Consider the following 12,001-nt stretch of genomic DNA (forward strand, 5'->3'; position numbering starts at 1 on the left):
GGGGGTGGGGGAATGGGATAGACTGGTGATGGGTAGTAAGGAGGGCACGTATTGCATGGTGCACTGGGTGTTATACGCAACTAATGGAGCTTCGAACTTTACATCGGAATCCGGGGATGTACTGTATGGTGACTAACATAATATAATAAAAAATCATTTAAAAAAAAAAAAGAGTCTCATTTGGTTTGTCTCCCCTCTGGTTTCTTCCCATTCAGCTTTCCCTCCCTTCCCCTATTGCCCACTGCACTATTCCTTATGTGCCACATATGAGTGAAACCACATAATTATGTTTTTCTGACTTATTTCACTTAGCATAATACCCTCCAGTTCCATCCATGTCCATGTACCTGGTAGATATTCATCCTTTCTGATGGCTGAATAATGTAACACTGTATATATGAACCACATCTTCTTTATCCATTCATCCGTTGAAGGACATCTTGGCTTAGCATTTCTAACAAGTTCCAAGGTGACATTGATGCTGCTGGACTGGGACCCACACTTTGAGAAGCACTTGTCCGGGTCTTCAAACACACCATGCCCACCTCACTTTCTCCACCCTACTTCACTCTCAAATTCCTTTCACTTATTGTTAGTACCATATGCTAGAGTGTTTTGATTTGTATCTTATCTTGCTTTTTCATGAGTATCAGACTCGTCTGCTACATTAAAAAGTCCTAAGGGACATAGAGCATGGCATTATGTCTCACTTAATCATGACTGCTGATTGACTGGCTGTTAAGAATGATGGTCAAGGTCTTGCTATTGATATTCCAGACACTGACCCAAAGCTTAAGGCGTTAAGTTGCTAAGAGAAACAATAGCATGATTAAGAGCTGGGCTTTGGATGCAGATGCACCTGGGTTCCAATCCCAGCTCACCCTGCACTAGCCAGGTTAATTTCTAGCAAGTCACTTAACCTTGGAGGGGTCTAGATTGCTCTTCCTTATGCCCCAAATCCAACCCATCACTAATCTAGTTGGATCCACTCTGAAATGTATTTTGAAACCATCCAGCATGCTTGGGTGGCTCAGCTGGTTAAGCATCCGACTCTTGATTTCAGCTTAGGTCATGATCTCAGGGTCGTGAGATCGAGCCCCACATCAGCCTCTGTGCTGGGCATGGAGTCTGCTTAAGATTCTCTCTCTCTACCCCCCTCTGCCCCTCCTCCCAAAAAAGAAAAGAAGAAACCACCCATATGGATCAACTGTTGCCTCTTCCTCCTCATAGAGGCCATCCCTGGAAACCCTATCAGAAGAAACCCCACCAAGCATTCCCTGATGTCTCCTTGTGCCTTTTACTCACAGCTCTCAACACAATCAGTGGCTCACCGCTTTCGACATAATCAGTGGATATCTCATTTACTTATTTCCTTATCTTTGTGTGTCTCCTCCACTACTAGAATGTGAGCCCCACAACAGCAGGGGTATTGTTTGTATTGTTCACTTATGGATCCCCTAGGGTCCATTCTAGGGTCTCCTAGAATAAGGCTTGACAGATCACGGGCTCTCAGAATCTTTGATGGACACATGGAAGAATAAATGAGTGGATGAACTTCAGTTTCCTCACCTTTAAATGGAAAAAGCCCTAACAGTACCTACCTCATGAGGTTGTTTTGAGGAATAAATGAGATTAATACATAAAATAAGAGTAAACACGTCTCTAGTGCTTACCTCACGCCCAGAACTGCTTTAAGCCTCATGAAGAATTATCCCCGTTTTATGAGTGAGGGAACAGAGGCAAGTGGCTTTCCAAGGTCACACCGCTAGGAAGTAGCAGGGCCAGGATTCTGGCTGCAACATTCAAATCAGAGTCCATATTCAGGGAGACCACACTCTCTGTAAGACTCTTAGCAAGATGAACGTAGGTTGTTTCAAGCAAGACTCTTAACAAGGTGAATGCAGGTTGTTCTTTGTTTATATGTCAAGCCTTACCCAAAAGCTGTATATTTTGCATCAAGTCACACAAATCCCAAATCCCAGTTCTTACTCTGACCTGGCTTTTTCCAAGTCTTGTGCGCCTTCCCTGGAACCAAGACCACTGACTCTGGGTTCTTCGTGCCCTCTGGGCTGGAGGAGTGGGAAGCCCAGAATCTAGCACCAAGGACAGCTCCCCCATTTTCCTTCCCCAATTCTTTGCTCCTAAGGCGTATTGTCCTAAATTATTTTGACAAAACTTCTAGGCCATTCTACCCTTCCTTTACCTGTGCATGACACTGTGTAGGATAAAGCGCAGAGAAGGGAGCACTCTGCCTTACACTCCTCTTTAAATTAGTAACAGCCTTGGTGGGTACGGGAGGAAGCTCACTGATTTGGAAAAAGAGGAACTTTCTTCTATACAGATCACCAGTTCCTGACATCACAATGACTCCCAATAACACCCTCCCCCCAGTGCTGTTTATCCACACAGTGCGAATCTTATCACTTTACCACATTAAAAAAAAAATTTTAAGGTAAATATTCTAGAGGCTTTGACATCCCTGATTTTTGTCAAGTACCCCCAAACGGGTTCCATTGGGCCAAAAATAACCAAACCGTTGAGCTGAAATACAAAGAAGCACAAGAGGAACTCACATTAGCCTTTAGGAAACTGACGTCTGGAACCACAGGGTCTCGGCCTGTAGTTTGTGGCTTCAAAAAAACACATTTGAGGCAAGGCCCCAGATGGGTCTCCTCTCTACTGGCCTGGGACATCCACTAGACATTCCTGTTGAAGCCCTGTTGGGAAACACTGTAGAGTCGGATGTCTGGATGGGGTTGCCTCAGCCAAATCACTCTGCAGGGACTCCAGTCCCAATCTCTGGTGGCAGTCATATATTTAGAACACTTCACAGGGTCTGAAAGTCAAAGACAGATGACCTCTTCTCCCCACTGTCTTCTCACCTGGGAAGAGGACACGACTGACCATTCCTGGGAACACCATCATGAAAAGAGGCAGCACTTTCAGGTAGGCGGCCATCAGAGAGCCTCCTTTGGCATGGGACAGGTTCTTGGCAGCCAGAGACCGCTGAACGATCACCTGGAAAACAGTGGGGTGGTTGGAGGCTGAAGTGGCTCTCTCTAAAAGCAAACGAAGAGTGCATCGTGGACTTGGGATCTTGGTTTGTCTCGCTTCTCTTTGGGGGAACATCGCTTTCCTATGCCCAATCCCTGTGGTCCAGTTGAGGAAGCTACAGAACCCCCTTCCATCCCCTCCCTACTCCTTTATCCTGGAGTTGGACCTGGCCAACTTGATGTCTACATAGAATTTCTCCACTTCTCTGGCTACCGTGATCAGTTGAGGAAAAGTATGAATCCGAGGTGGGCCAATTATAGCTTTCCATAGAACTTCGTCTTAGAAGAGGCAACGGAAAGCAGCACCCTACCACCCAAGGCCTCCATTAGAATTGCCAACTATGAAAGGAGCTTAGACCACCAGCTGCACCTCTGACATCATATTGGAAAAGATCCCTTGAAGCTGAAGTCATCTCAGGGATGCCTGGATGGCTCAGTCATTTGAGCACCTGCCTTCTTCAGCTCAGGTCATGATCCCGGGGTCCTGGGAGCAAGCCCCACATCAGGCTCCCTGCTCAGTGAGAAGCCTGCTTCTCCCTCTCTCTCTGCCCCTCCCCCCACTCATGGTCGCTCTCTCTCTCTCTCTCTCTAATAAATAAAATCTTTAAAAATATATATGAAATTAAAAAAAAAAACCTTATCTACTCAAAAGGAATAACTTGTTCCAGAGTGTTTTCTGAGTAGGAGGCTGGTCCCCCAAAATCCTCCTCCAGCCTTCAGATTCAATCTACATGAGCCCAGAACTTTCTCTCCTATTTTCTTAGGCTTTGAGTCTTGAAGCATCTGGAGAAGCTACAGAGACCTTGGTGAGTTACCAGAGCCTTTACAAGCAGGTTCAGCGAACCACGGACAAGAGGACTGAAATGTCACATCATTACCACTGTGACACTGTGACAAGCAGGACAAAGTTGGGATTCTTCCTTTTTTTTTTTTTTTAACAGTGAACATTTATGGGGTAGTCTTCCTAGAGTGTCCTGCTCCTTCTTTTGAAACCCACTCCCTGTCCACAAGGCTACACTACCATCTTGAGCATAGCTGCCTGACCCAGGGGTGGGCACCTGACGCATGCTGGACCCTTCTACAGGATTTTCGGATTTGGACTTAGGGAGTTGTCAGCTTCTTTCCTGTTGGTCTGCAGTGGGAGGCAATAAGACGGAGATGGAGAGGGAAACCAGACTATGTTCCAGCAATTTCTGAAGGCTCGTTTTACTTCCTGCTGTTTGTATTCCACGAGCTAATACATCTCCCGCCCTTTTCCTGATAGTTTCAGGGTTTTTTGTTTTTTTGTCACTTGCGACCAAAGGTACCTTGACAGGCACAAATTAGATTTGTTTGGATGCTGCATGGGAAAGACTCTAAAATGTAGGATTGGCTTATGTGAGGAAAAGGTGGGGAGCATGGAGGCCTTCAGTCCACAGCTGGGAAGTTAGCCGTCCTTATTTAGAGGTGGGTTTAATTCGGGTGCCTGGGTGGCACAGTTGGTTGAGCGTTCACCTCTTGGTTTCAGCTCAGGTCGTGATCTCAGGGTTGTGAGATCTAGCCCTGCGTCGGGCTCCCTGCTCAATGCAGAGTCTGCTTGGGATTCTCTCTCTTTCCCTCTGCCCTTCCCCACCCCGTGCTCAGTCTCACTCTCTCTCTCCCTCTCAAATAAATAAATAAATCTTTTAAGAAAATTTATAGAAGTTGGTTAACTGTTATATGCTATTTCTCAGAACTCCAGACATGTATCTACTGAGGCTTTCTAGAACACTTGAGAATGTGGTAGTAAAATGTGAGGTCTATAGGTTACGTCATGTTGCTTCAGTAAGGTGCCCAAAGAGGCACACAGGCTTCAATCCTAGGCTGTCCCTCTGCAAGCAGAGAGGAAAGCATTTAGAGCTTTGGAAAACAAAGCCCTTTCTACAAGAGACCCTGAACTGTGACCAAAAGGAAGTCTGGAGAATACAAACATCAATTTAAGAGGCAGCTGAGTAAGTTCGAAGACATTTGTGCTCCTTGAAAACCCATGAGCCCAGGGAAGAGGGGGTCCCCTTGTAGGACAACCCCCAGGTCCAGGTAACGGAACCACAGTTCAGAGGAATGATATGAAAAGGAGTTAATCCATGTAGAATGGTCAGACCAGCAGCAGTAAATGTTTAAATGCCATTACAATTGTCTGTTGCTATTTATCTTTTCAGTCTCTACCCAGGAAGATCTGGAATATTCTGTCAGTGAGTCACAAATGCTGCTTTGCCTTTCTCCTGTTCTAGAATTAGCCTAGGGGCACCTGGGCGGCTCAGTTGGTTGAGCCTCCAACTCTTGATTTCAGCTCAGGTCATGATCTCAAGGTCGTGAGATAGAGCCTTGTGTGGGGCTCCATGCTGTGTGCAGAATCCGCTTGAGATTCTCTCTCCCTCTCTTGCCCTCCGCCCCCCATGCACACCTGTGTGTTCTCTCTCCCTCCCTCTAATAAATAAGTATCTTAAAATTAGCCTAGATATACCCTGGCAAAGCTCTACGTTCCCGAGGGCAGGACCAGCACAGTGAAGCAAAGCAGTCTCAGGACGCCACGGAATCCAGGTCAGCGGCTACAACGTGTGGTCAAGACCAAAGTCACGCGGTCAAGGAAGGCTTGCGTTTCTAGGCCCTCTTGCCCTGCTGGCATTTGGAAGGAGACTGAGTCGTCTGTGACTAAGTCCCCAGGCTCCTGAACAACGTGGGGTGGGTTGGAGGTGGTTTTCACAGGGTGCACGCTGGAATTCCAGGTAAGAAGGGCTCGAGGCACCTCAAGTATCTGTACAAATTCAGAAGTATCAGCCGGCTGTGAGCTGTGTCAGGAGCGCTGACACAAACCAGAGCAAAAATGTAAGTGCTTTTTATGGTTTATTAACTATCCCTGCGACCGAAGGACTACGGCCAAATTCCTCATGCTTCCCTCTTCTGTAACCATTAGTAACGACACTGTTAGTAAGGAAACAAGGAAATAAGATGTTAGTATTTCAAGGTTATGCCCCCTGAACGTGACTCGGGGCCTGTGACATTTAAAGTCCACGCTGTCAGCCTAGATCTGTGCTGTGTCCCAAAGTGTCTCCTACCTGAGATTTGCGGGGGGAGGGGGAGAAGATCTGCCAAGGACAGTCTCTCTCTTAAAGGGGCAGTGCGTGTGTATTGTGCCCACCACTGCCGAGGTACAGAGCCGCTCTGGGCCATGGGGGTACCTGGGCTCTGTTCTCGGCATGGTCACCTGCATAAATTCAGTCGCCCTACTCCGAGATCATCACTTTCCATCAGCCCTGGGGCACCTGGGTGGCTCCATCAGTGAAGCATCTGCCTTCGGCTCAGGTTATGATCTTGGGGTCCTGGAATCGAGCCCCGAGTCAAGCTCCCAGTTCAGCGGAGAGCCTGCTTCTCCCTCTCCCTCGGCTGCTCCCCTGGCTTGTGCTCTCTCTCTCTCTCCTCTCGCAAATAAATAAATAAATAAATAATCTTTTAAAAAGATAAAAAATAAATAAACTTCCATCAGCTCTGACTCTGTAATACAGCTTCCAAAATGGTACACAGATCTCCGACCCTCATCGGGAAGACACATTTCAACGGGTGATACACTCGCTGGGTTTGAAACCTGACCGAGCATAAACAGGTACGCAGCAAAATGGCTCCTATCTCCCTGCCCATGAGCATGCGCTCTTCTTCATTTTACCTACCTCCACCGGGTGTTTCTTCATGGATACGTAAGAAATGCAAATATCAATTCTATCCCTCCCCCCTTTAACACAAAAGGGCTTACTATACATGTTGTCCTGCCTTTTGTGTTTCTCGTTTCTTTTTTCACACCAGCCGCATATGAGCTGGAGGGTCTTGGTTCTGGCCGTTCCCTCCGTTGCAAACTGTTCCCCCACTATTGCAGGAAGCCCTGCTCTTCAAGGCTCTGCTTCCAAGGGTGACCTCCCCTTGCCACCATATTTTATTTATTTATTTTTCAAAATGCTTTATATATTTTATGTAAGTCATCTCTACACCCAACGTGGGGCTCGAACTCACAACCCCAAGATCAAGAGCTCCACCGATGCAGCCAGCAGGGCGCCCCGCCGCCCTATTTTAAACTGCATTCTCACCTTCTCAACCTCTCTTGCCTTCCCTGCTTTAAAAAAAAAAAAAGACATTTATCACCTTTAAATATTCCACATAATTTACTTATTGTCTCTCTACCCCCCACTAGAGGAAGGTGAGCGCCAGGAGAGACAAGAGCCCTGTCTGATCTGTTTACTCATGATTTCCAAGTGTCTGGGACAAAGAGGACACCCAGTGAGTATTTGTTGAGTAAATGATACCCAATATCAATTTTAACCTCCATTTAAAATGTACCCTCTCTTTTGTTTATTGGATCTTTCCAGACATTAGCAAGCTGTATTAAGAATTCCCCTTTGGGGTGCCTGGGTGGCGCAGTCATTAAGCATCTGCCTTCGGCTCAGGGCGTGATCCTGGTGTTCTGGGATCGAGCCCCACATCAGGCTCCTCTGCTAGGAGCCTGCTTCTTCCTCTCCTGCTCCCCCTGCTTGTGTTCCCTCTCTCGCTGGCTGTCTCTCTCTGTCAAATAAATAAATAAAATCTTTAAAAAAAGAAAAAAGAGTTCCCCTTTGCAGGGGCGCCTGAGTGGCTCAGTCCGTTAAGCATCCAACTTTTGATTTTCGGCTGAGGTCATGATCTCAAGGTCGTGAGATCAAGCCTCACGTCTGGCTCTGCGCTGAGCAGAGAGTCTGTCTCTCTCTGCCCCTCCCTTTGCTCGCTCGCTCTCTCTCTCCCCCCCAAAATAAATCAGTAAATCTTTAAAAACAAACAAAAAAACCAGTTCCCTTTTGCAAATATTAGCAGCCCTGGACTTGCCACTACATGAGCAAGCTCCAGAAGTAAAATAATGTGGAGCAGCAGGAAGGAAGGAGTAGCCGAGCTTGGTGGGGGAGGGAGAGGGGAACGCAAACAAGAGAACAGATGGAGGAAACCAGCCGTCCTGCAGGGCGCTCCCTCATCAGCTGCCCCGTACCTGATCCGTGCACCAGTACCACAGGGACGGCACGGACATTCCAAGTAGGATCCCAGGCCACGGGAGATCAGATGTCACGGGGTCTCGGAAAATATGGAAGGCATCTTCTCGGGGCAGCCCGCAACTGTTGTTCTCACTCCGGTTGCTAGCCACGGCCAGGAAGTACTTCTCCTCCAGGCCTTCCATCCCGCCAACTGCGGCAAAACCTAAAACGCAGAGGAAACACCAATTTGCCAGAAACTCCGAGCCATCGACAGCAAGTGGTAAGGGGATGGCTGGATGGGCGACATCCTACGTAGAGCAGAGCTAACAGGGGAAGGTTCCTAGCCTTGTTTTGATGCCTTAGTGGTGATTATTTGCTTCTCAGAATATTAATAACCGATGCATAATACAAAATACATAGGATTATAAAGGAAACCAAATATACTGAAGGCAATCATCAAAACATAAAAACTGTGGCTTAGTAGTTATTTGCTCCATTAAACAGTACGACCTAACAGTAGGTCTAATAACTATTTTTTTTTTTTAAGTAATCTCTATGCCCAACAAGGGGCTCGAACTCACAACCCTGAGATCAAGAGTCATACACTCCACTGACTGAGCCAGCCAGGCTCCTTTGTAATAACCATTTGGTTTCAAAGCAGCCATGAGCACAAACAGTACTTCAGGCCAAGGACTGTGAAAACATCTGGATAGAAACGTCTGTGGTATCTTTGGTATCAAAGTCATGGATGTTGCTAATATTCCTGTGGTTTATTGCCTACACTTACAACTGAAAAAAATATGCTACATTTCAGTTATAGATTTATGAAAACAGAGATGGATTTTTTCCCATCCAAATTCACATGGGTATTTTTTGTAAATTTTGCTTATTTTTTTTCAATGACTAATTTTTGTAGATGGTTCTTTGATGTTGGAAAAAAGTATGTTCGCTATTATGAGAAAGCTTATTCATTCATGTAATTTATAACTTCTAAATCCTTATTTATGGTTTTGTCCTGTGGAGTGTTGAAGTCTTTGGCACTATTTTGGTTTCTGTCAATTTCTATTTCTAGCAACTTTCGTCTTGTGTATTTTGCTGCAATGTGTTTTTTGTTTGTTTTGTTTTTGAAGGTTTTATTTACTTACTTGACGGAGAGGGATATAGAGCGAGTGTGCACAAGCAGGGGGAGTGTCAGAGGGAGAAGCAGGCTCCCCACTGAGCACGGAACCCGATGAGGGACTCTATCCCATGACCCTCAGGTCATGACCTGAGCCGAAGGCAGACGCTTAACCAACTGAGCTACCCAGGCGCCCCTTAAGATTTTTTTTTAAGTAATGTCTACACCCCATGTGGGGCTTGAACTGACAACCCCAAGATCAAGAGTTGCATGCTCTTCCAACTGAGCCAGCCAGGCACCCTAAAAGGCTTTTTTTTTTTTTTAAAGGCTTTTCTCTTCTTTTTAATCACTCTAAAAGATAATCGACTGTCTAAAGCAAAACTTGTAGCAGTGTATCGGGGTTTAGGGCATGTGTAAATGTATAGTAACAATAACACAGAAGACAGGAGGGAGAATCGGAAGTGTAATATTGCAAGCTTCTTAAACTATACACGGAGCAGTAGAATAAGAAGGAAAACTGAGATGAACATTGAAAACTTCAGGGCCAACACCAAAATACCTTTATTTAGAATTAACCTTCAAAAAAATAATTACTTACTTAATAATGTCTCCTTCCAATCATTTGTTAATGTACAGAAACACAACTGATTTTTGTACATTGATTTCGTACCTACAACTTTATGAATTTGTTTATTGCTTCTAACAATTTTTGGTGGAGTCTTCAGGGTTTTCTCTATATAATTCCTGTGTTCAGCAAACAGACAATTTTCAAGTACTTGGAGATTTTGCAGGTCTATTTCTGTTATTGATTTTTATTTAATTCCACTACAGCCATAGAATACATAGAAAGATCTAGAGGTTTGGCTAAGAATAATAGACCTTGGGCAGATCTGTTTTGGCTCTCTCTTGCCTCTGAAAATCTGTTTTATGTAGCTCGTGCAGCCGTGGGAGGTTCAAAGATTTGGTATTTCTGACAGCGACACTTTCCTAGTGAGGCTGGACAGTTCACATATCCGTTACTCATCTGTATTTCCTCTTTACACACAGGACACCGTGAAGTTTTTCTTCTTTTAAGGGACCGAAACACTTCTTGTTAAGTTAATAATACGTCCTTTTCATCTGTGTTGTGAAACAATTATTCTATTCTTGTTGGAAGGATGACAGGCACAGAAACAAAATGCAAACCGTGCAGAAAGACACCATGTTCAGGTCAAACTCTTGTTTATACCCCTCGACCCCTGTTTCTAGACAATTCCTGAGCCTTTCCTTATTTTCCATGCCTTTGATGCGTCAGAGGAACTGGTTAGGTTACGTTGTAAAATGTCTCTCGATCCGGGCGTCTGGTGGTTCTTCCCAATGAAGCTGAGGTTATGTCTTGGCAAGCATGGCACACAGCATACGGCGTATCCTCCTCCCCGTATCAGGAGTGACATGAGGTCAATGTCTAATTCCCGGTGACATTAACCGTGATCACTTAGCCACAGTGGTGTGGGCCAGGTGGCCCCACTGGGAAGTGACTATGTTTCCCTTTGTAATGAATAAATATTTTGGACACGACAACTGCAGCCATGCAAAGATCCTGTGTCTTCCTCAACTCTCCCCTGCCAACCTGAGCACGTATCGTTTGGTCTTGCCTGCAGGTCACTGTGATGTCCTCATGGTGAGTTTCTAGCTCTCCCTCCGACTGCATTTATTCCCTGGGATTCTTCTCTAAGGAAGAGCTGACCCTTTGCCCCTTTAATTTGTTAGTCATTTATCCCTATCAAAATTAGAAGAACTATTCATTTTTACTTAAAAAACAGTAAATGTGGCGGTGCCTGGGTGTTCAGTCGAGTAAGAGGCTGACTCTTGATTTCAGCTCAGGTCATGATCTTGGGGTCATGGGATGGAGCCCCTTGTGGGGCTCATCGCTCAGCGTGGGGGGTGCTGCTGGAGAGTCTCTCTTCTTCTGCCCTCCTCCCCCGTCCCTCTAAAATAAATAAATCTTAAAAAAAAACCAATATGTTTCCATAAACCCAATTCTTTTACAGCTAAAATAACCATGTCTCGAGCAGGAATGCCCTGGGTATGCTTTTGAGCGTGGGCTTGCCAATCACAGTGATAAAAGCAGATGTCACCGAGAGAGGGGCTGTCACCCACCCAAGTGACCCTGGGGCCCCACTTACTGTAGCCCATCAGGATGAGCGCTCCTATAAGCATGATCAGCGTCTGCAGGGCGTCCGTGTAGATCACAGCGGCCAGGCCACCTGGGTGGGGGGGAGGTAAGCACTGAGGTGAGGAATGGGTACCGTGGTGGAGAGAAGTTACCCTGGGAAGCAAGTTCAAGACCTGCCTCAGGAGATTTCTTAGTGTTGTTTGCAAAGACGGCCACGGTATCTCCTTCCCGAGTGCCGCGGCTTTCCTGCTCCTTCCAGGCTGAGGTAAAGCTGATTGCTCGACCTCTTAACAAGAGGCTTGGCCAAATGGCTTGCTTTGACCGACAGCATATGGTGGGAGCGATATTGTGCAGCTTGAAGCCTAGGCCTCAAGGGCCCGGAAGGTTCTGCCCTTGTTCTTGTGTTGCCCTGAGACCTCCGTGCTGGAGAAGCCCACCCTTGCCTGCTGGATGATGATGGCTCACGCGGGGGGGAGGCCCAGCTACAGCCCTCTGCCTGGACTTCTCTTCCCCCTGCACTTCTCTTAAGAGCTTCCTTCATAGCATTTAAGTGTGGTTCAAACATCACCCTAGAAAGGCCTTTCCTGAACATTCTCTGTGGAAAAAAAAACAAAAACCAAAACACCCTCCTTATCCCATCACTCCCTGTCTCGCCCTGCTTAAACTTCCTTCA

At 46.1% G+C, this 12,001-nt stretch overlaps 1 protein-coding gene across 1 annotated transcript in view; it reads right to left on the reverse strand.

Annotated features, from left to right (window-relative positions):
• SLC5A11 (solute carrier family 5 member 11) overlaps positions 1-12,001 on the reverse strand; it is a 46,903-nt gene that overhangs the window by 8,392 nt on the left and 26,510 nt on the right. The window contains 3 exon segments of the mRNA XM_034670235.1: positions 2,883-3,018; positions 8,074-8,279; positions 11,339-11,517. Coding sequence (XP_034526126.1) covers positions 2,883-3,018; positions 8,074-8,279; positions 11,339-11,517 — 521 coding nt within the window.

The sequence above is a fragment of the Ailuropoda melanoleuca genome, chromosome 10, assembly GCF_002007445.2.
Source record: "Ailuropoda melanoleuca isolate Jingjing chromosome 10, ASM200744v2, whole genome shotgun sequence".
NCBI lineage: Eukaryota > Metazoa > Chordata > Mammalia > Carnivora > Ursidae > Ailuropoda > Ailuropoda melanoleuca.